General features: G+C 44.3%; 1 protein-coding gene across 2 annotated transcripts in view; it reads right to left on the bottom strand.

Moving 5' to 3' along the window:
- The window catches only part of AMPH (amphiphysin), a 92,026-nt gene that overhangs the window by 47,223 nt on the left and 22,088 nt on the right, over positions 1-22,715 (bottom strand). For both annotated transcript variants that reach the window (XM_035129246.2, XM_060280563.1), the window contains exons 2-3: positions 9,951-10,031; positions 5,621-5,675 (exon numbers count right to left, since the gene is read on the bottom strand). In XM_035129246.2, coding sequence (XP_034985137.2) covers positions 5,621-5,675; positions 9,951-10,031 — 136 coding nt within the window. The remainder of the gene's footprint in view (positions 1-5,620; positions 5,676-9,950; positions 10,032-22,715) is intronic.

The following is a 22,715-nucleotide window of genomic DNA, read 5'->3' as shown; positions in this document are numbered from 1 at the left end:
ATAGTTGGGGAAAGTGTCTCAAAACCAACCCACTTCACCCCATAGGGCAGACTTTGCCAAACTTGTGTCTTCCAAAGGTTTACAGCTTCTGTCAGCTCTAGGCATTGGCAGATGGGAGTTGTAGTCCAAAAGACCTGTGAGGCACTCAGTTGGAAAAAGATGCCATAAGGTATTGTAGGTATAATGGCTGACACGGAACAGAACATCTTACAAGGGATATAGCAGGCATAGGCAAACTCAGCATAGGCAAACTCCCATCAACCCTAGCTAACAGGACCACTGAGAAAGGGCCTTGAACGGAGTCATTTGCATGGGGAAACTGGCAAGCATAGGATTCTTTCCCATGCAAGAATTTGGAAACACGTGGTTGCTGAGTTAATGCATAGTTCCATCCTCACATGGTACACTTCAAAAAAGGTTTAAGGAGAAACTTTGGCATATGCCCCAATTGCCCCCACTAGTTCCAACATTTAACTACCATACTTTAGCATGGGGGTGGGCTAAAACGACACCAATCAGAGTGTCTTTTTTATTCAGTTCACCCTCACCTGCTCCTCCCAACACAAACCGGGGGCTCACAGAATAAGCACAACATAAACTGGCACTAACCATTGGCTCCTTTCTCCTAGGGATCCTGGGAATTAAACTTATGGGAAAGACACCAGACCTGTGTTCACATGGCAGTTTGTTCCATTTCCCTAACTGTTGCTTTCTGGAAATTTAGTATCTGTGTTATTTGCTTCCAGAAAAAAATCCATTTGCAAATAACAGGAATAAGAACTAAACTGAAAAATGATGTCTCCACCATTTTGCTTTGAAGTCGACGAATAACTATCTGCACATGGTCACAGAGAAGTTATAACTAGTTAAAGATAATTTATTGCAGAATTACATAGAGAGCTTTCTTCCCTTCCATAATGAATGCAGCCGAGTACACCAAACTAGGGTGATTTTCACCATGCTTTTCTCCCCAGGAAGGATCCATTTTCCACATTGCTGCAATCAGTGCAGGTAGTAGCACAAACAGAAATGATAAAGCATGACTGAGCATAAGTGAACTATAGTAGAGCTCTTCAGTTGCGTAAAACACACACACACAATCAAACACACACACACACACACACACACACACACACACACACACACACACGACAAAAGCAATGTTCATCCTGACCTATTCTGAGCAAGTGCTCTTCAGCCCTGAGCAGAATGAACCTACAACAATGAAATGGAAAATGTATTGACTTTTATAGGTTTACAATAGGGGCGGTCCTCAGCCAATGGTCTCTAGCAGTGGTGGACTTTGGGCTTTAAAATTTCAGTAGCGCCCTCAGTGATGCTAAAATTTGGTGGCGACTCGCGCCTTCTGTTGTTTGTCATTGTTGCAGCGTTCCATGCAGGTGATCACCCCCCTAAATAATAATAATAATAATTTATTTGTACCCCGCCCATCTGGCTGGGTTTCCCCAGCCACTCTGGGCGGCTTCCAGCTAAAATTTAAAATACATTTAAATGTCACACATTAAAAACTTCCCTGAACAGGGCTGCCATCAGATGTCTTCATCCACCTCTGCCTCTGGGATGGTGTAACGGACAGGGCTGGCTTGCGATAGAACCCCAGGGTGGAAAGTGTTAATCCCAACCTCCTTGTTGAGTGACACATTCCATTCCTGAGGGGCGGGACTGCCATGAGTTTAAAAGGAATGGGGAGCAGTTATTTCAGTAGATAGAGTGGTTAGAGTTGGTAGAGTTGAGAGGGGTTTTGGGGAGCATGTGGATAGTAGTAGGAGATATTAGAGTGTTTTTGGAGAAGTTTACTAGTATTAGAACTATATTATTCAGCCAATGTTATCTGTAACTAAGAACATGATATAAGAGCTTATACGCATGAAACCATTGCGCATTTTACATGTCCTCTAGATTAATAAAGCTTTCTTAAATGTTACTTTAAAAACGGATGTGCCTAGTTATTCCAGTGAAGTATCCTAACTCAAGAGGGTGGTGACGGTAGTGAGGAGGTTAGACTAAACCTGAGGAGCAGGAAAATAGTTTAAAACCTCAAGGTCAAGCCCAGGGAAGACAAGTGCCAGGAAGAAGGTGCCACAAAGTAGCAACAGGCTGCTGGGGTGAACCTTAGGTAGAAGGGAATCCTGACTGTGAGCACAAGGTGGTTCCTGATACACTTGCCGGGAGTTAAAAGGGATACAGAGCCACGTTATTGGGAGAACTGGAACTGCACTTCGATCACTAGCAGACCCCAAACCTAAACAGGCAGTTGATTTGGGTACAAGAAGGATAGGTGGGTGGTTTGTGAAATAACCAGTTTCCTTCAACACTCTGCTAGGGGTATAGAAAGGGAGGCACATTGCATTGGTGGGATCCGCACATATTAGGTGGGATCATTGAAAGTTTTTAGTGACAACGCCGGGATTGTCGCATTTAATTGGTGGCAACGTCCTGGGTTTGTCGCAGATGGGATGGAGCTTCTAATGTGGAGACTACACGCATCGTTGCTAAGATTTGTGTAGGTGGGGCAGCCTTTTTCAAGCTATGATGACCATGTATTGAGAGCCTCGATGCAATCCTCAATGCAAAGGCGTGATTCATCCAGGCTGGAGGTCCCACACACTCCCAAAGGGCATTGCACAGAGCCTGTCAGCTGTACGGAAAAGCCTACACAGGCTGCTGTGCAGAACACCCAGACAATTTGTCGTGTCTTGACTGTTGGCCCTACACAATCCTGGAGCTAACTGCATCAGGGCCCCCAGCTGTACCACCAGACCTTGGAAATCCACTACATTTTATTACAAAACTCATTTCCTGGATCACTACCATTAAGTCTTGGAACAGTGGATGAATAGCAGAAGGGGAATATTGAAGGGGGACATAAAGGGCGTGTCTGAGAGTCAGGGCTGTCCTAAGAATATGCAGCGACGGGGTGCAAAGATCCGCCCCCCCAGTTTGCCCAGTCCCAGGTGCGCAGGAGGGTGGAGCCGGCCAGCTGCTTCACCGTCTCGCTGGCTTGGTTGCCCCTGAACTCGCAGCGCAGAGCTGCCCACAGCAGAAGAGCCCGTCGGGCAGCACTCCAACCGATGGATGGGCTCTTCCCTGAACTCAGCGCTTGGGTTCTGGACTCTTGGCCTGGCGCCCCTGAGAGCCCGGCACCCGGGTACCCCACACCCCTAGGGCCTATGGGTAAGACGGCCCTGCTGAGAGTTATCAGTGGATTATAGGAATTTTATTACAGAGAATGGGGAACTGCATCTATTGGTTTAAGGCTAAAGACAGTCATATGACACTTTGATACAAGTCGAGAAAACCACGATGCTGTGTGTGTGCATATAAACAAGAGTGCAGGTTGAGGTCAAGTGTTTTTAAAAGTGTCATTAATTTAAGTGGGTATGAAACTGCCTTATTAGTATCAGCACCAACAACACCACGCAGAGATACCACTCTTCTAGTGCTCAGTGGCCACCATAGCAGCTTACAGTCAAGAAGAAAAGATACAAATCAACTATTAATATAATTATAGAACATTCGTAATAAAATAGCAATGAGAGATGATAAAAATAAATGTGAACTCATTAAATTATATGTCTCATATTGCAAATGAACTTACAGAGAGCATGCCCTTGTATTATATAGAACAACACTGGGACAAGGGGGCACATTATCAAATCTTGAGCAGATTAGTTAAATTAGGTTCTTTGCACTGAGGTTGTTTTTTTCCCATTACTGCCACAGTGGTAGATAAATTAAATGAAACAAGTTCAGAGATAAGGCAGTACCAGACATGAAAGAATCAGCAATTAATATGTGGAACCAATTTCTGAAACAGTATCATTTGCTGCTAGTTAGCTGAATCATTCCATTTAATAAGCAGATACTAGAAATATTTATGGCCAGATCTCAAGGCAGCAAGAAAAAATATATAAAGCTGTTTCACTCCAAGTCAGACCATTGACTCATTAAGCCCAGAATTATTACTCAAACTGGCAGCAATTATCCAGGATGCATTGCTGTTGTCTCCAAAAGCAGATCAAACAAAACAAAACATATATTAAAAGCCAGGCAACCAAACAATTGCTATTTGGGCACATCCATTTATATATTTACATATTCACACCTCTCCCAAATCAAAACTAGAGGCTGCAACAGTTTCTACACCTCATTTAGTTCCTCTTGACAAGAGGATGGAAGCATCTCATCAGAGATCTAAAGAAGGCCACTCTTTGGAGAGCTTTCAGGAATTAAATATAACAAATGTGTTATATTTGCCCTTAAAAATATTGGAGCTGTTTATTTCATCCATTTATAAACCTGTCCTTCATCTAGCATTTAAAAGCAAACATAAAACCTATCAACTGCAAGTTAACAAACTAGGACACTTGTGAAGCAGACACTGCAAAGCTTCTTCCAGCTCCTCAGGCTGTAGTTCGGGGAAAGCCAACATGGTACCCTGCAAAGGTATGGACGACAGCTCCCTAATTCTCCCCACTACCCTATCGGAAAAAGTCTTCCTGAAACTTTGACTGTTCATACTTGACCTACTTGTTGAAAAAGAATCTGTTTGCAGTGTGCACACACTCTATTCTAAAGTTGAATTCAGCTACCTGGCTGATTAAAGTGCATTTCTTCTTATCTTAAACCTAGAGTAGATTCCAGTTTTTATTTTGTCAGATAGCACAGACACAACTGATGTTGGGGGAGGGGGAGCACTGCACTCAAAAGTTACGGATGTTCAGCTGTTTAGTAACAAGATTGGCATTTCTCATAATGCTGATCATGGCAGCCCATGTAGGCTAGCAGCCTCATTCTTCCAAGTGAATGAGTTTAGCAGGGCCGGGCCACCCATGAGGTTGGCTGAAGCAGCTGCCTAGGGCGGTAGAATCCCATGGGGCAGTGCCACCCACCTGCCCCTGCTACCAGGTTTGTGTGGCTGTGGCAGCTCCAGTGGCTTCTTCCAGCGAGACCTTGCCAAAATTTCACAAGATCTTGCAATAACTCACTAGAAGAAAGCGCTGTTGCTGTGAAACCCCAGTAAATGAGGCTTCAGCGGAGGAGCAGCACCTTCTCACTTCGCCTCAGGCGGTGAAACAGGATGGGAAGGGTAGCCCCTGGCGTTTAGTCACCTGCCATGACACTGTGGCACCTGGAAAAAGCAACTGTCCAGAACAGGGGTCAGCAAAATTTTTCAGCAGGGGGCCGGTCCACTGTCCCTCAGACCTTGTGGGGGGGCCGGACTATATTTTGGAAAATAATAATAATGCATGAATTCCTATGCCCCACAAATACCCAGAGATGCATTTTAAATAAAAGCACACATTCTACTCATGTAAAAACACCAGGCAGGCCCCACAAATAACCCAGAGATGCATTTTAAATAAAAGGACACATTCTACTCATATAAAAACACGGTGATTCTTGGACTGTCTGCAGACCAGATTTAGAAGGCGATTGGGCCAGATCCGGCCCCCGGGCCTTAGGTTTCCTACTGATGGTCCAGAAGCAACCTAACTGTACATTATAAGATCTACAAAACAAATTATTCATTTGAACTTTGAAGATTTGCAGAGAAAAAGAAAATTAAAATTAAAAGATGCATTTAAATTGCAATTACCTTTAATTGCAGCTAAATATCCCCGGAGCTCTTTCTGGAGTCTGGAACCTTCTGCCTGAAAGGCAATTAAAGAAGCAACGTCATATCACATATGCAACACAGTGGCACAAACGTGGATCTATCAGAGAGAAGAAGTGTGTTCCTGTATCTCTAAATAATTAGCTATCCACACGCAGCATTTTTTTTAAAAAAACAAGAACATTAAGGAAAAAAACACCCCCAATGCTGTTCTTCCACTTTAAGTAAAAACAAAATTTCAGAAGATATCTACTGAGCAAAAGAGTAGTATAGCTGGTGTCTACAGTAAAGAACGAATTCTATACTGTTGAAATGAACAGCATATAACATGATTGTTGTCTGAAAGGAAAGATCCTGCCTCAAAAGATCCTGCCTCAACACACACAGTAAGACTACAGTGGTGCCTCGCTTAACGAATGCCCTGCTTAACGAAATTTCTGCTTAACGAAAGGATTTTTCGAGCGGAGGTTGCCTCGCTAGACGAATTCGTTTTATGAAAAATTCGTCTAGCGAATCGCGGTTTCCCATAGGAATGCATTGAAATTCAATTAATGCGATCCTATGGGCAAAAAAAAAAAATTCAAAAAAATTCAATGCATTCCTATGGGATTCGCTAGACGAATTTTTCGTTATAAGAAAAGACCCATGGAATGAATTAAATTCGTCTAGCGAGGCACCACTGTAGATGAACTTCTGATCTCCTACCAGCCTCACAGATCCATGGCTCTAATGCACCAATCCACATCTTACTGGGTTGAATGTTCAGGGATGCTTTGAGGAACTGGAATCTGAAGAAGTGTCCAGAGCCACAGAGCCAGAACTATTAAATTCCAGCTCTGTACGTGTCTGTTCCGTGTAACAAGCCACAAGGGATGCAATCTGTGAGTCATCCTGGCCACTAGGGCTTCCTGGGCAGGTAGAGCTACAAAAGGCTTCCTGTCTCCACAAGTTTTTTGCCTGGGGACCAACCGTCTCCCTGGCTCTGGTGTGCCTGCCTTGATCTCCTGACCCAACGCCTAGCTCCTGGCTCCCAGCTTCACTCCGGCAGCCTGCTCCCAGCTCAACCCTGATGAAAAGCAATCCAGAAAAAAAATGTGAGAGTGCACATTGCGACTCCTGCAAAAAGCAGAGAAAGGGATGGGAAGCCGCTGAAACTTATTTTGTGCTGCTACAGTAGCTACCTCTATTATGAATTCCATCTGCCTATATCAAAGGAGTATTAACAAAAGAAAGAGGCTCTTGTCAAAAGTCCTTAAGGAGACCTTTAGAGTCAGAAAGCTCTTCTTCATGATACGCTGAATATACTGTGTAATTATGAAAGGCCTACAGACCCATTGCTGCCTGCCTGATAACCTTTAAATTATTCCTTTGAAGCTACTTGTAAAGGTGTCAGATTGTAGCCAGAATTTTGCCTGAGGATCTTACCTACACTACAAAAGCATACTCTTTAATCAGCATGAAAAGAAAAAAACTTCATTGCACAAGCAAACACAAACACACACACACACACACACACACACACATACACTGAGGGATGTCCATCTGTAAATTGGGAAATCAAACACATGTTCATTAAGATGGCTGTAATGAAGGTTGAAACAGGTTTCCACATAAATGGGGCACATTAGCATACAGCAACACACCATAACAGAATAAAAATTCACAATTTAGTTTGCAATTTACCAAGACAGGACCTAACTCTGCTTTCATATCTATGGGCCGTTCCCTTCTATGACCCCAAATGGATGTTCCCCAAGTGGATCCAACACAAACCTGGAACTGTCAGATTTTTTAATTTGATGCCTCCTAGTAAAAGAGGAAACCTTTAGGGACAGTCTGAACTACACAGTCCTGATTTATTACCATTGCTTCTCTTGTCAGTCTTAAGAACTGCTGATTTGGGAGTGTTTTATGCGAGGGTAAGACTACAGTAGGGACCCAGATGGTGCTGTGGGTTAAACCACTGAGCCTAGGGCTTGCTGATCAGAAGGTCGGCGGTTCGAATCCCTGTGACGGGGTGAGCTCTCGTTGCTTGGTCCCAGCTCCTGCCAACCTAGCAGTTCGAAAGCACGTCAAAAACGCAAGTAGATAAATAGGAACCACTACAGCGGGAAGGTAAACGGCGTTTCCATGTGCTGCTCTGGTTTGCCAGAAGCGGCTTTGTCATGCTGGCCACATGACCTGGAAGCTGTACACCGGCTCCCTCAGCCAATAATGTGAGATGAGCGCGCAACCCCAGAGTCGGTCACGACTGGACCTCATGGTCAGGTGTCCCTTTATCTTTACCTTTTAAGACTACAGTAATTTCTTAAAGAACCTGAGCACTATCCACCTCAACTTGTTCTTTAAAAAAAATGTACCTATCTTTGTGTGCATTTTTCCTAATATGTGCCCCAATACAACACATTTTTGCTATTTTCACTAAAAAGCATGTGTTTTTGCACTCCTTCAGCTTGCAGAACTGCACTGCGAAATCAGAGGAGTGCAATTGTCCATAGACAGTTTAGGTTTACACATTAACCTCAGCACCACACTGATACCTATGGTGGCATATTCTCTTCCACGTTCCTGTTTGGAGTTGGAGGCATAGATGTCAAGTTTTCCCTTTTCTCTCGAGGAAGCCTATTCAGCATAAGGGAATTTCCCTTAAAAAAGGGGAGAACTTGGCAGCTATGGTTGGAGGACAGAGGGCAGCTGCTGCTTCTAGCAGTACTGCTACCATGCACTTACCATATATACTCGAGTTTAAGCCTACTTTTTCAGCACCAAAAATGTGCGGAAAAGCCGCCCTCGGCTTATATTCGAGTGAGGCAGGTGGCGGGGGAGAAAGGCACAGGACTGGGGGTTCGGAGAAGTGCTGCGCTGAGACTCTCCGAACCCCCATCCTATACCTGCTCTGTGCGAGGCGGCGGGGAGGGAGAAGCGGTGAGGAAGGGATTCTTCCTCGTCGCTTCTCCCCACCCCACCCCACTGCCGACAGCTGGGAAAGGCATAGGATGGTATTTATTTTTATTTTTGAAATTTACCAGTAGCTGCTGCATTTCCCACCCTTGGCTTATACTTGAGTCAATAGGTTTTCCCAGTTTTTTGAGGTAAAATTAGGTAAGGTAAAGGTAAAGGGACCCCTGACCATTAGGTCCAGTCATGACCGACTCTGGGGTTGCGCGCTCATCTTGCATTATTGGCCGAGGGAGCCAGCGTATAGCTTCCAGGTCATGTGGCCAGCATGACAAAGCCACTTCTGGAGAACCAGAGCAGCACACGGAAACGCCGTTTACCTTCCGGCTGTAGCGGTTCCTATTTATCTACTTGCACTTTGACGTGCTTTCGAACTGCTAGGTTGGCAGGAGCTGGGACCGAGCAACGGGAGCTCACCCCGTCACAGGGATTCGAACCACTGACCTTCTGATCAGCAAGCCCTAGGCTCAGTGGTTTAACCCACAGCGCCACCTGGGTCCCTTGAAATTAGATACCTTGGCTTATATTCAGGTCGGCTTATACTCGAGTATAGAGTGGTACCTCTACTTACGAATCTAATGCGTTCCGAAAAAGTCGGGGGGGGGGGGAGTAAGCCGAATCCCATAGGAATGCATTAGGAGAAAAAAATCGTAAGCCGAAGTAAGTCTAAAAATTCGTAAGTAGAAAAAATCCTATCTAAACTGCATCCAAGATGGCGGACGGAGCTCCGTTTGTAAGTAGAAACATTCGTAAGTAGAGGTACCACTGTATACTGTAATTCTCCAAGTGGGCAAGCAGCAACCGCAAGGAACAGCAACCAACCAACAGTCCTCTGCCTGTCTCTGGTGGTGGTGGAAATTTTGCCCTGAGACCTGGGGTGGATAAGCTTCCCTGAAACACAGGACTACTCCCAACAGCCCTTACAGGGGAGTGTTGTGTTTTAGGGTAAAGTCCATGTGGGGTCACAAGGAAGTCGAAGAGCCTTGGCCTGTATCTCCCATGAAGTTTAAGAGGGCATTGTGGGTGACATGTCGGAATTCCATAGCAAACAGGTAAAGAATCCATGACAGACCAATTGACAGAGCAAAGCTTTAGCTCCTACAATTCCCTCCAGCATTGGTTTCCCATGTTGCCTTACAACAGGGATGGGGGAACCTCTGGCTCTCCAGATGTTGCTGGGTCACAAATCTTATCAGCTCCACCTAGCATGGCCAACAGTCAAGGACAAAGGGTGTTACAGCCCAGTAACCATCCAAAGGGCCACAGGCTCCCCACTCCTGCCTTACAACATTACATGCAAACAGACATAAAAAGCTAATAAAATCCAACTCTCAGCAACATCAAAGAATCTCACCTCTTGCCTTTTGAAGTTCAGAACATACTCCTCAAACTGTTCATCTTTTGTTTCATCAGCTTTCCCCAGCTTCTGAAGTACCTACGAGAGAGAAGGAAAAAGCAAAGTCTTACCTCGAGCAGAGCACTCAAAATCTCGGCAGAACAATGACATTACTTTAACCCCCTCCATTCGTTATTTGCTCGTAACATTTATTATCTTACTATATTTTAAGCCTGCTGTGCACCGCAGTGCAACACTGATCCTGAATGCATGCCCTTGAGCCTGCTGTTTGAAAACCTAAACCCCAAGTGGGGAGCAGAGATTCCAAATCACAGAGCCGTTTTCTGTGCCTCTCTGTGTGGGTGGCTGGAAACACTCTCAGGGCCAGCAAGGGTCTTGTCGTGCTTTTATGAAGCGATAGATCTTCCTGTCGATGAACAATCCCAGAGGCTCCATTGCAGCAAAGTGTGGGAGAGATTCGGAACAATAACCTCTGTCTCAGTGCATGGTGTTAAAACCCAGACTTGATTAGGCCTCCCCCTACATGTTAAAGTTCATTATACACGGCAGTGATCAGCATTATTCTAATTTGTATGGAATTTTAAACACACACAGTAATAGAGAAAGTGAAAGGTTTGAAATTGTCTGACTTCTAATGAGGCATGAAATCACCTTCAGCTTAGTTTAGAGCTAGCGGCACATAACATTGGTGTGTGGACATAAAACAGTGTTATGAAAAAGCTTTATTAATAAAAAATAAGGTAGGAAGGAACAATAAGATCTTTAAACAAAATACTGAGATCTTGCCCTCGGAAGAGACTAATGAATAAGAAAACCTTTTGTGAAAGTTAAGAGATGTGGTTATAGATTATTCTGCAGGTCTCATGAGAATGCACTGAGGAGATGCATTACATAAGTAGAGACACAAGCAGCACAAAATTAAAGCACGAGTTTCCTGCATGATGGATTCATTTGGGTACATAATTATCTACTCCGCGTTTCCATCAAAACAGAGGATCATTTAAGCCAGGGCTGGAGAGATCTCCTCCCTCCAGATATTGCTTGACTACAGTTCCCAGCATTCTTGATCCCCAGCCAGCTGATGAGAGTTGGAGTCCAACAGCTCAGTCAGTAAGAGCACAAGACTCAAGTTCAGGGTTGTGGGTTCGAGCCTCACATTGGGCAAAAGATTCCTGCATTGCAGGAGGTTGGACTCTCGCTGTCCCTTCCGACTCTAAAGCTCTATGATTCAATGAACTTTTTGGAGCACTGCAGATTCTCTACCCTTGATCGTTGGTCCCCAACTGGTGGGTCATGACTCACATCTTCATTTTGCCCTGACCAATGGTAGGCCCCATCCATGGTGCTACCACTATTTACTGTTTCTTGGTTTAGGTTTGCCTATGCGCATCTGGAATAAACTCAGAATAGGGATGCAACATGTTCCTCCTTCAGAAACACCACACTCAAGTGAGTCTCCAAATACAGGCTTTGTCCAGGGCCTTTCCTCATCAAGAGTAAATATTAAAAACACCACATTCCTATACAGTTTGCAACCAAGCAGAAGTTTCCCAAGATGGCTCTGGAAATAAACCAACTCACATGGACATGGGGAGCACCCCACTTCCTTTGCTCTCCAGGCTCCAAATTCCTGCGTCAGCAGAAACTCAGCAAGGTGGATTTGGGTTACTATCTACATGTTTCATGCAGAACACTGAGCAATGGTCCCCATGGCAACCAAGCCATGTGGTCTTGCCCTTTGTTAAGGGCGTTTTGTTTTGTTTTTAAATGGAGTTTCGGTTTCAAATCTGTATAAATCCAGCAGTAGCAAGGAGGCCAGACAGGACTTGTCACGGCTGCAGAAAGGCCCAATAAAGCCTGCCGTGTCTGTGGGAAGTCCCAGCGGGCAGGCCACAGAATATTGAGGGTGGCCCCCTCCTTGAATTTTTGGGGCCCTTGGGCCCCCATAGATGGCGCCCCTGATGCTTTGATGCTTACTCACTGGACTGAAACAGGACTGAGAATAATAAATGGAGCAGAGCACAAGCTCCTTCCCTAGGTAGCCACAGACTCATAGCATTGTAGTGTTGGACTGTCATCTAGCCCAACGCAGGAACCTTTTGGCTCAATGCAAGGCTCAAACCTGCGACCCTGAGATGAAGAGTCTCATGCTCTACTGACTGAGCTATTCATCCATGTCAGGCGGTTACTGAAAAGAAATCAGTAGGGTGCATAGCTGCCAAGTTCCGGCCTAAGAAATAAGGGACTGGACCGGAAGTAGCGCTGCCGCCATTTTGGAACTGGGTGGAGCATGCTCAGAAGCTACTTTTGATGCTGCTCTGCCCTGTTCCAAAATGGCCGCCGCACCAGAAGTCGCGCTGCAGCCATTTTGGAACTGGGCAAAGCAGCATCAAAAGTCGCTTCTGAGCATGCTCTGCCCAGTTCCAAAATGGCCGCCGTGCCAGAATAAACCGGGGGGGGGAAACAAAAAAAATCTGTTTTTTCGGCTGGGAACAGCTGGAAAAATGGGGGTTTCCCATGGAATATAGGAGACTTGGCAGCTATGGTAGGGTGCAGCACACATTAATATAGGGGAGAACGTTATATTGGTCTGGAGAAAAGAACACGTTGGGACACAACACCCAAGTACTAATGACTGCTCCACACTTTAATGGGGGGCGACTTTTGCGTGGGCGCGTGCAGCCCCCTGGCCCCTGAGGCGACTCCCGGGTAGTTCGGGGCTGGCATTGCCTTCCCAGGTAGGATGCCAGGAGTCTCCGCCTACCCAAGCCTAGCGTCCAATCCTGCCTGGGGAGGTGGTGCCAGGGGATGGCCAGGTAAGGGGAGGGACTGTCCGGCTCACACAATAGAACTGGAATCTTACCTCCAAGCACCAATCGGTTCCAGAGCTTCTCCCACCCTCCACACCCTTCATTGTATGTTCTTTTGCAGGTTAACCTTTTGTCTACAGGTTCACAGACGCTGCTACGTCAAGGCTGCTGTTGAAGGGTCGGAAAGGGATTTTCCTGCATTGGCAGGTTCCGCCTTTCCCGTAGCAATACGTCACAACTTTGGCAGTGTCAGGCCTTGGGCGGAATTCTTTGGCGATTTTCCTAGAGGGAGGGGCGTGAGGCAGAGACCTCATCCCCTTTGCGGCAACAAGAGCGGGGTATTGGGGAAAGCCTTGACCATGCCAATAGGCGTCATCGCTTCCCCCTTCCAGCGGCGGCGAAAAGGGGGTGACCTCTCTCTGCTTGAACATATGTTCTCCAGAGCCAGCCCCAACCCCCATACATGTGGATGACCCCGAAGCCTCCCAGAACCCCGGCTGGGGACTGGGAAGGATAACGCCCAATGCCTGAGCCAAGGTCTCCCTACATCTGAATCTTAATAAAGTTGTGGCCAATTTGAATCCCATAGCATGTTGTTATGCATCTTTATTCCGCTTAGCGGGTCGCCCGGGGGGGGGGGTTGTTGGTCCACGCAAAGGAAACCGACCTTCAAAGGTGAACAAATTGCTTTTCTAATCCTATGCACAATTTAGTTTCAAACACTTTCTGTTGGGAAAGTGACAAAGCTCACTAGTAGAGCACCTGCTGCCTTGTATGCAGAAGATTCTCTGTTCAATCCCAGCATATTCTGGTAGGGCTGGAGAGATTCACTGTTTGAAGTCCTGAGCTATATGGATCCAGTGGTCTGACTCAATGTAAGGCAGCTCCCTGTATTATTCCCTGGAAGCACTGGCTCAGGTTCTTAAGTGGAAGCAGAGACAATGGCTCCAATATCATCAATTGTATGAGACATTCAAAGTAGACAAAAGAAAAGGATTCGCAACAGAACCATCTAGACTAGAGAAGGACCAGATTAACTCAAAAGTAAGGACGCTTTCTAAAATGTACTGACTCCTCCTTGAATGGGAAGTCGAGGCGGAGGAGGTAAAATCTGCCATGATAAAATAGGTGCAGACTTTGGTTATAATATCTTAATGAAGGATTGGGAAAACCTCTGGAAAATTAATATGAAATTCACTGCTTGCTACACACTGAGATTTTTTTTTAATGCACTATCGTTGGTACAGGACCACTTTAAAATTATCCAAAATGTACAAAAACGTATCAAATAAATGTGGAGTAGCAATGGGATCTATGCTGCATATGTGGTGGACATGCAAAAAAAAAAAAGTTAAGGAATTCTGGGATGAAATATACAGTGGTACCTTGGTTTACAAATACAATTGGTTTCGGAAGTCTGTACTTAACCTGAAGCGTACTTAACCTGAAGCGAACTTTCCCATTGAAAGTAATGGAAAGTGGATTAATCCGTTCCAGACAGGTCCACAGAGTACTTAAACTGAAAATACTCAAACCGAGGCGTACTTTAACCGAGGTATGACTGTATATGGAACTTTAAAAAATGCTTAAGGTTGTGTTTATTTTAAAAAAAAACAGAGGCTTTCCTTCTGAGAATATTAGGTCCTGACATTCCAAAAAATGCAAGGGAGCGCCATTTTCTGCCTTGCAATCGGTGCTGTTCCCATGAAACGTGAGATGAGAAAGATGCCAGTAGACATAATATCATCCGACTTCGCAGACTTTCAAGAGGAACTTCTGAGATTGGTTTTGGATTTTAAAAGCACCAGAACACTATACAGAGTTGAAAAATAAACCAGAACTGTGTGGAAACTGAAAAAGGACTAATTTTAACAGAGATTGCAGAGAAGAAAGACCAACAACCACCAGTCCTGGACAATGCAATTGAACCTAAAGAAGAAGAGGATAAAGCCGATCCCGGATTTTTCAATCTGGGAGTTGGCACCTACGCCATCAGCAGATCTTTATCCACAGATATAAGTGACCAGGGAAATATGTACAATGCCATTTTTACTGTGGACATCCTGCCTAGCAAAGACAAAAGTAGTTTTCCCATTACAGGAGCAGATTACTAAATTCATGGCAAGAGGCTCAATAATTATTTTTTATCAGGTCTCCTATTTTACTTGTTATTCTCCTCCCAAATATCTACTGGCTCCTCTTGCACAACTATATCCAATTCTCTTCCCACTGAAGTGAAGCAATCCCCAGTGTTGTATGGGGAGATTTCAGCTGTTTGAAGTTTTCTTTGTTTTGGGGTAGAATTTTAGCTGTGACCTGCAGTTTCCACTCCTTTCATAGCTGCATAGAACAAATGGCCCCTTGGAATCAGGATTCTGGTTCTGCCCCTCGTCACACCTCTGCACTGTTGCCATGCCTCTGCTTTTAATTGTTACTGCAGTCACGCCTGAACCAAAGGCTGGGAGGTCTGCCAAGGTTCTGCTGCATTACTACTTCATGAAATTCAAATGCACACTGCCAAAAGCCTGAGGGAATGTTGCCACCTGTATTCCTTCAAAAATGGCTTGCTTGAGTAATATACAAAATAAAGCAGGAATTATTCCAAAGTCAGAGACAGGGAAACGCAGCAACCTGAGGGTGTGAGATCCTATTAAGCACAGGTTAAATCTTTTAATTTGTGATGATCAAGCAGGTTTACGCGAGGGGAGAGGTTACACTGAACTTACTGGCTTCCCAAGAAGAGCATTAGATGCCACCCCAAATAAGCACACAGCCAAATCACCATCAATTCACACAATTTCCCTCCCTCTGAAGGGAGAGATTTGCCAATTGTGTTACTGAGCTAAATCTGATCATATAGTTTGCATTGTATAATTTTGATTGCATGGCTTAGCCCCCCATATCCCTGGGATGTTTTCCTCCTAAAATGCTTCTTAAAATGCTTTCCTCTTTGCCTCTCTGTGTGTCAAAGTGTAATGTAAGCAAAAGGAACAGTGAGACAGCTTCCTATCAAGGCCGAATGAGCTGGCCTTGTCTGGAACACAGAATGAGGGGCAGAGAAAGGCTTATCAGTGGATGAGCTTGACGCTGGAAGTTGCTAGCTTGACGCATAAACTAGTCTTACTGAAGGCTTTGTTGAGTCAGCATGTATTTACAAGAAGGACCGGACACAGGAAGATCCATATATGTACTTGTAACCTATGACCCTCTTGCGTGCGCACATTTTCAGAGTGGAGGGGGGAAGGAGCCCAAGGAGTGTATAAGAATATTTGCAAATTTGTCTTTCTTTACTCTTGTCGTGAAGGTGCTCACCAAGAGTCCCTTAAATTTAAGGATTAAATTCTTTCTCTGGATTCAACCCTCAGAGTCGTTATTGACTGTCTCTGTCCCTGCTTGGGCGCAACTTAAGGACCCTTATTAGCAAATAAGGCTACATTTCTAGTTCTTCTCCATAACACTCATTTTGGTAACATGACAGATTGGAAGCCATTTCTAATACACACCTACATTTTGCTGCCTCACAGCTGAATGTGTGGTCTGATTCCACGGGAAAGCATCTCATTCCAAAATTCTGCCTGCGGCATTTTTCCTCTAATGGCTTGTTCATACACACAGACAAGCACTTGTTACTGCAGTCATTGAAAGAGAACATGCATGTGTGAATCAGTAGCTCTGCATGTTATCTTAGCTCTAGCAGCATTTGAGATACTAGTAAAGAACTCACGGTCAGGTGTAGGCTGGATATTACTGCATTTAATAATGGCTTCAACAGTTGATAGGCAATACAATAAAGTAGCTTAGATAAAATAGAAATATTTGCTGATGTATACCAGCCTTTTCCAACATGGTGCCCTCCATATCACCAGCATGACGCAGAAGCATATTGAGGGCACCAAGTTAGTGAAGACTGATGCACAACATCAACGTCCTACTAATAATGAGCACCTTCAAAGGCTAACAGCATGCTCACTTCTACTACTACGGCCTCTAACACTGGGGGGTGGGAAGCAGTTGTCAGCCTCCACTATAACAAAGCAACACCTGAGCCCACAATTTGAATCCTGACATTAACATACCTTCCAACATTTCTTGGATGAAGATAGGGACCATAGTTGTCAAGTTTTCCCTTTTCTCGCGAGGAAGCCTATCCAGCATAAGGGAATTTCCCTTTAAAAAAGGGAGAACTTGACAACTATGATAGGGACAGCCAAGTGTATGTCTGTTTTATTCTGCGAGTTTGTTGAGTATAGAACATATTGTTGCTTTTTAAAGAAAAATTAAGGAACTGGTGATTTATCATTGCTGTAGAAGCTCTGGGAAAGCATTTACATGCTGTTAGCTCCATTAAGCCCACAAGGCAATATTTGCTTATGGATTTCCTCTCCAAATCTTATCCAGGTCAAGCAGAAATTGATTATTTAACCACACAAACAAGCAGAAGATAATGTGCATTAAATTCCACGAGCAAGTGCCACGCTCCATCTGTGCCAAATGGCTGCAGTTGTTGTTGTTTTTATTATTGAGCTGATTTTTAAAATATACTTCAGATTTTTTTAAAAAATTGATACAAATAAACTATGCAATCCAAACACAAAAGAGAAACACACAAAAGAGCGGCTGCATATTATTACTGTACATTTCAAAAATTTCCACTGTTTCAAACCTATTAATACTCCAGACCTTGACTAATCCAAATAAATCATGCTAATTGTATCTATTTATTTTCAATGGGTTTTTTTTTTTAAAAAAAGCAATTGCAGTTGCTCATTCTACCTGGGTCAACATCCATCTCTGTCTCTCTGGGTGATGAGCTTGGCAAGTCCAGGTATGGCTGGGAAGGCTACCAGCCTGAAACTCCAGAGAGCTGCTTTGTTGACAGTACAGTGGTTCCTTGGTCTACGAACTTAATCTGTTCTGGAGGTCCGTTAATAAACTGAAACTGTTGTTAAACCAAGACGCGCTTTCCCTATTGAGGCCTCCCGCCGTTCCACCGTTTGGCTTACATTCTTAGGTAAAGGTAAAGGGACCCCTGACCATTAGGTCCAGTCGTGACCGACTCTGGGGTTGCGCGCTCATCTCGCATTATTGGCCGAGGGAGCCGGCGTACAGCTTCCAGGTCATGTGGCCAGCATGACAAAGCCGCTTCTGGAGAACCAGAGCAGCACATGGAAACGCCGTTTACCTTCCCGCTGTAGCGGTTCCTATTTATCTACTTGCACTATGACGTGCTTTCGAACTGCTAAGTTGGCAGGAGCTGGGACCAAGCAACGGGAGCTCACCCCATCACAGGGATTCGAACCGCCGACCTTCTGATCAGCAAGCCCCTAGGCTCAGTGGTTTAACCCACAGCGCCACCTGGGTCCCTTAAACCAAGGCGCGCTTTCCCTAATGAGGCCTCCCGCCATTCCACCGTTTGGCTTCCATTCTTAGACCAAGGTAAAGTTTGCAAACCGGGACACTACTTCCAGATTTTGCAGAGTTCGTAAACTGAATAGTTTGTTAACAGGGCTGTTCGTAAACTAAGGTACCACTGTACTGAGCTACATGGATCAAGAGTGTGACTCAGAACAAGGCAACTTACTATATTCCAACTTGAGGGGTGGGAACCAACCTGTAGCCATGTGGACTGGAGCTGATGAGAGCTCAAGCCCAACATGTCAAGGGCCAAAGGGTAGCCACCTCTGTTCTAACAGCTCTAAAGCTTGTGCCACAATCCTGAGAACATATACTGACTGTTTTCACTGCATGCACTTTAGGTTCCAAACATTCAACAGCACCTATGTTAAAAATAAATCCACCATTGCTGCTTCATGTTTCAATATTTAAATATTTAACTCAGCATTTGCAAAACTCACCTGGCAGCTATGTCAGTGTCTGTATGCACTGTGTATCAAATAATAAAATGGACAGGTTTTTAATGTATTGTCTGGGATGTACTGTGTTACTAGCTTTGGAACTGTATTTCTCATTTGAAACTGAGTGGATTATAAAAAAAAAGGATTGTGAGATAACATGTCTGCTGTTCAAAAAACAAAATAGTACAGAAAAAAGGCTCTGGAAGTCCCAGGAATTAGAGCACTCACTCAAGGACTTTGCTTCCAGACCCCCAAGCATTATATAATTAACATGGCAATAGCAGAAGCAGAGGAAAAGTGAGGTTAAATATAATCTTGTCTGAATGAGGTAAAGAAAAGATTAAAGGTAAAGGGACCCCTGACCATTAGGTCCAGTCACGGATGAATCTGGGGTTGCGGCATTCATCTCGCTTTACTGGGAGCCGGCGTACAGCTTCCGGGTCATGTGGTCAGCATGACTAAGCCGCTTCTGGTGAACCAGAGCAGCGCACAGAAACGTTGTTTACCTTCACGCCGGGGCGGTACCTATTTATCTACTTGCACTTTGACATGCTTTTGAACTGCTAGATTGGCAGGAGATTCAAACAGCCGACCTTCTGATTGGCAAGCCCTAGGCTCTGTGGTTTAACCCACGGCGCCACCCACGTCCCGTTAAAAAAAAAGATTAAAATGCCTAAATAATCAACAAGTAAAAATACTCCCTTGCAAGCAACACCACCCCAGACCATCATCTGAACATTGCAAAGTGTGTGTCTCATGAAAGCAAGAAGACTTGGCGCAATATATATTGTTGGACGCAGTGCTATTTTTCTAGGAAAAGGGGTGCTGGAGCTCACCATGAACCTTGTTCTCTTGGAATGGCAAAGGTGCCCACTTGAGAGGTGCCGGAGTTGAGCGCTTGTGAGCTCTGGCTGCGGGGAAAGAGAGACCCAGTTGTGCGCCACCCCAATCTCTGAGCGCTGCAAGGGGTTCCATGCACTTCCTCTGGGTTCATGTTTCCTTTTGGGAATGGGGTACAGCAGAGACTGTGAAGTCTTTATATGCAACCCGAGTCTACAATGGAGAATTTCACAGCATTCACACCCCAAATGGGGTTTCACCCATAGCCACAGCTTGGGAATCCAACAGAAATCAAACATTGCTCTTAGACATTGCTCTCCCATTCTCTCTCCAGCTTGCTCCTGCTCCTCACATCTCTGTATTCTGGCTTTTTCTGTTGAGGGAGTGGGCTCCACCCATTGATGATCCGTTCCGCGGCTGTCTTCATAAGTCAAAGTCTTTGATTGTCGAAGCGCCGCTTCTGTGCATGCACCGTTGCGCAGGTGCAGAACGCACACGCAGGGCGCGTGTGGCAAAAAGACTTCCGGGGTTGTCGACTTTGGAAGTCTAAACCTTCAGAAGTCGAACTGTTCAGATGTCGAGGTACCACTGTATATATTTTTCAACTGTCTATTTGCCAGCGCAGCTTTTCCTGACTTCATTCCAATCTTCTAATCCAGGCTGTTGTCCAGGTCTATTGTTTGACGTTTAATGACGCAACAACTCCCAAATTGTTGCTGTTTTCTAAGTCTGTCATTTGAAATTTAATGACACAATAACTTCCACATTGTTAAGTTGTTAAATTGTTGAGCATAATGTTTGCAATATTGCAATGTAAATGAACTGTATTCCACAGATATAAGTCATTTGGTGATCGATCAGCTTTCCCAGAGACCACACAATCCCCCCCCTCTGGGCCCTAGAAGGGGGGTTGCTAGACATCTATTTAGCCTTTTCTCTCGCTCATAATGAAGAAATTCTGCAAACAGATGCACTGTATGTTATCCCAAATTGTTGTCTCAAGTCATTATAAAGTCAGCTAGCAAGTATTTCCCACTTCCCTTGAAAAAGGGACGAATTCTCATTTTTCCATGCTGTGTCATATTAACAAACACCATCTTGTTTCTTCTTGTTTCTTCTTTTATCAATTGAATACTTAATTATAAACAGAAGTCCATCTGTACTTTTAAAAAAAGATTTAGATTTCTTAATGAAGCTTGGCAAAGAAAAACAATTGTAGGTATTGAGAAGGAAATAAAAGAAAATACCAATCACCTCTGTAATCCAAACACCATGATGAGAATCTCTTTGAAGTCTGAGCTTAAACACCAAGGACTGTGCAGTTCTGCAGGCTTTTTTCTCAGTCTTCTTCAGTCCAGACTATGTCTGTTTATTGTCCAAATCTAATTATTTTATCAAACAGATATTTCCGGCTATGAGAGTGACTTCGGAGACTGCCAGCCGTGTCGTGCTCTGGGACCCAGCGTCCTGCCGCTTGCACCTTAATGCAAGCTAACAATCTTGGACCGTCTGCGGGTCTACGAGACCGTCCTCCCCCAACCTGGGGAGTCTGCTACGGCTAATTACCCCCATATCAACCCTTAATTACTGGCACGGCTGAGGTCTGATCGTGTGGGAATCAGCCATTTCTCACCGCCGGAAACAGGAAGCCCTCTCAGGTATGCATTTTGGGTAGATAAACTTATCAAGAGTCACAAAAGGACAGGATCTATGAACAGCAAATGTTTCTGGTATCACCTGTCTATCTTGGTCACTAGAAGCTTTGCAGGAATAAAATGATATCCCTACCTGTGCAAGAATCTAGTTCATGCTACTATCTAATCAGCAGATCAGATTCTCATTATACTAAGGTTCAACCTTGGAAGAAAGTCTAACAATATCACACACATCTCATGTTCACCCTTTGCAGTACAGTCCTTAGGATGCTTTCCATCAGATGGAGTATTATTCTTAATATTAAAAAAGAAATGTTGCATGGTCCTGATGTACTTAGAGGCTATTTAATACTAACAGCCATGTTCCAGCAAAACATAGCATCCTTGACCCTGGGCCATTCTGGCTGGGGGTGATGGAAGCTGGGAGCCCAACTATATCCAGACAGTACAATGTTGGCTCTGCTGGTCTATACAGCCGGTTTCAGTACAGAGTAGTGGTTCTCAAACTTTTTTCTCTGGGTCACACTTTCAGAATGAAGATTTGTTCACACCCCACCATTTTTTTAAATTGATAAGAAATACATTGGAAAACAAAAGGAAACAGATTAGCACTCTGCAAAATTCAGAGCATGGGAAGTCACCCAAAGATATATAATTTGGCAATATATTCAGCCATTTATTTATTTATTTATTTATTTATTACTGTATTGTAATTCGGAATACAATGTGGTTCTTATTGGATTATTAAATTGGAAAGCTCAATAAAATATTATGACAAAAAGGAAAACCAAAGGAAATGCCTAGCAGCGCTTGATTAAAACCTAGAACACAAGCACTTTATTTTATGATCACAGGACATCCAGAAAGTATAGAACAATGCAGCTACGTAAGAACATGAATAGTCCCAAAATATTATTATAAATGTTTGAACAGTGATTCTGGATCCCATCTAGGCTTGTCCTCAGTATCACTTGATGTTCTTGCTTTAATTGGAAAAGATCCATTTTGATACTACACTACACTGAAAGGTTTAAATGTTTCTTTGATTGTCCTTGAATCTTCCTGCCATGCTTGCCATCCACACCTCACACACGTGTGGGACCCCACACCCTTGGAGAACCACTGGTATAGAGGGACCGACCTGCTTCTTCAGTGATTTCAGTCATTCAATATACGCTGCATTCAAAGTGGTTCACAGCAAAGCATGAAGAACCAAAAATACACCTTCCACTAGAGTTGCCATATCATGAAGAGCAAAAAAGAGGACAGCCAGAGCCGGCGAAAGAGGCATGCAGAGCTGCCATGCCCACATGCCTCTTTCTCCAGCTTGGGTTCGCAGCGGCTGTGGCCCAAGCTGCCCGAGCCCAAAAACCCCCAGACATTTCCTTTAAAATGCAAAAATCTGCCTGGATTGGAATGCAGCCCCCCAAAACATTGACAGATGAATAAAGAGAGAAAATATATATTAAAAAACCAAACTGTACTCGGCAGATGAAAGGACACATGGCTGTTTAACACGAGGTGAATCAATCAACCAGGGACTGAGGACTTTTGAGAGTTTAAGATCAGAATGTGGAAAATATGAGAACAGGAAGAATCATA

This window comes from Zootoca vivipara, chromosome 12 (genome assembly GCF_963506605.1).
Source record: "Zootoca vivipara chromosome 12, rZooViv1.1, whole genome shotgun sequence".
Classification (NCBI taxonomy): Eukaryota; Metazoa; Chordata; class Lepidosauria; order Squamata; family Lacertidae; genus Zootoca; species Zootoca vivipara.
This window is presented reverse-complemented; position numbering and strand designations above follow the sequence as displayed.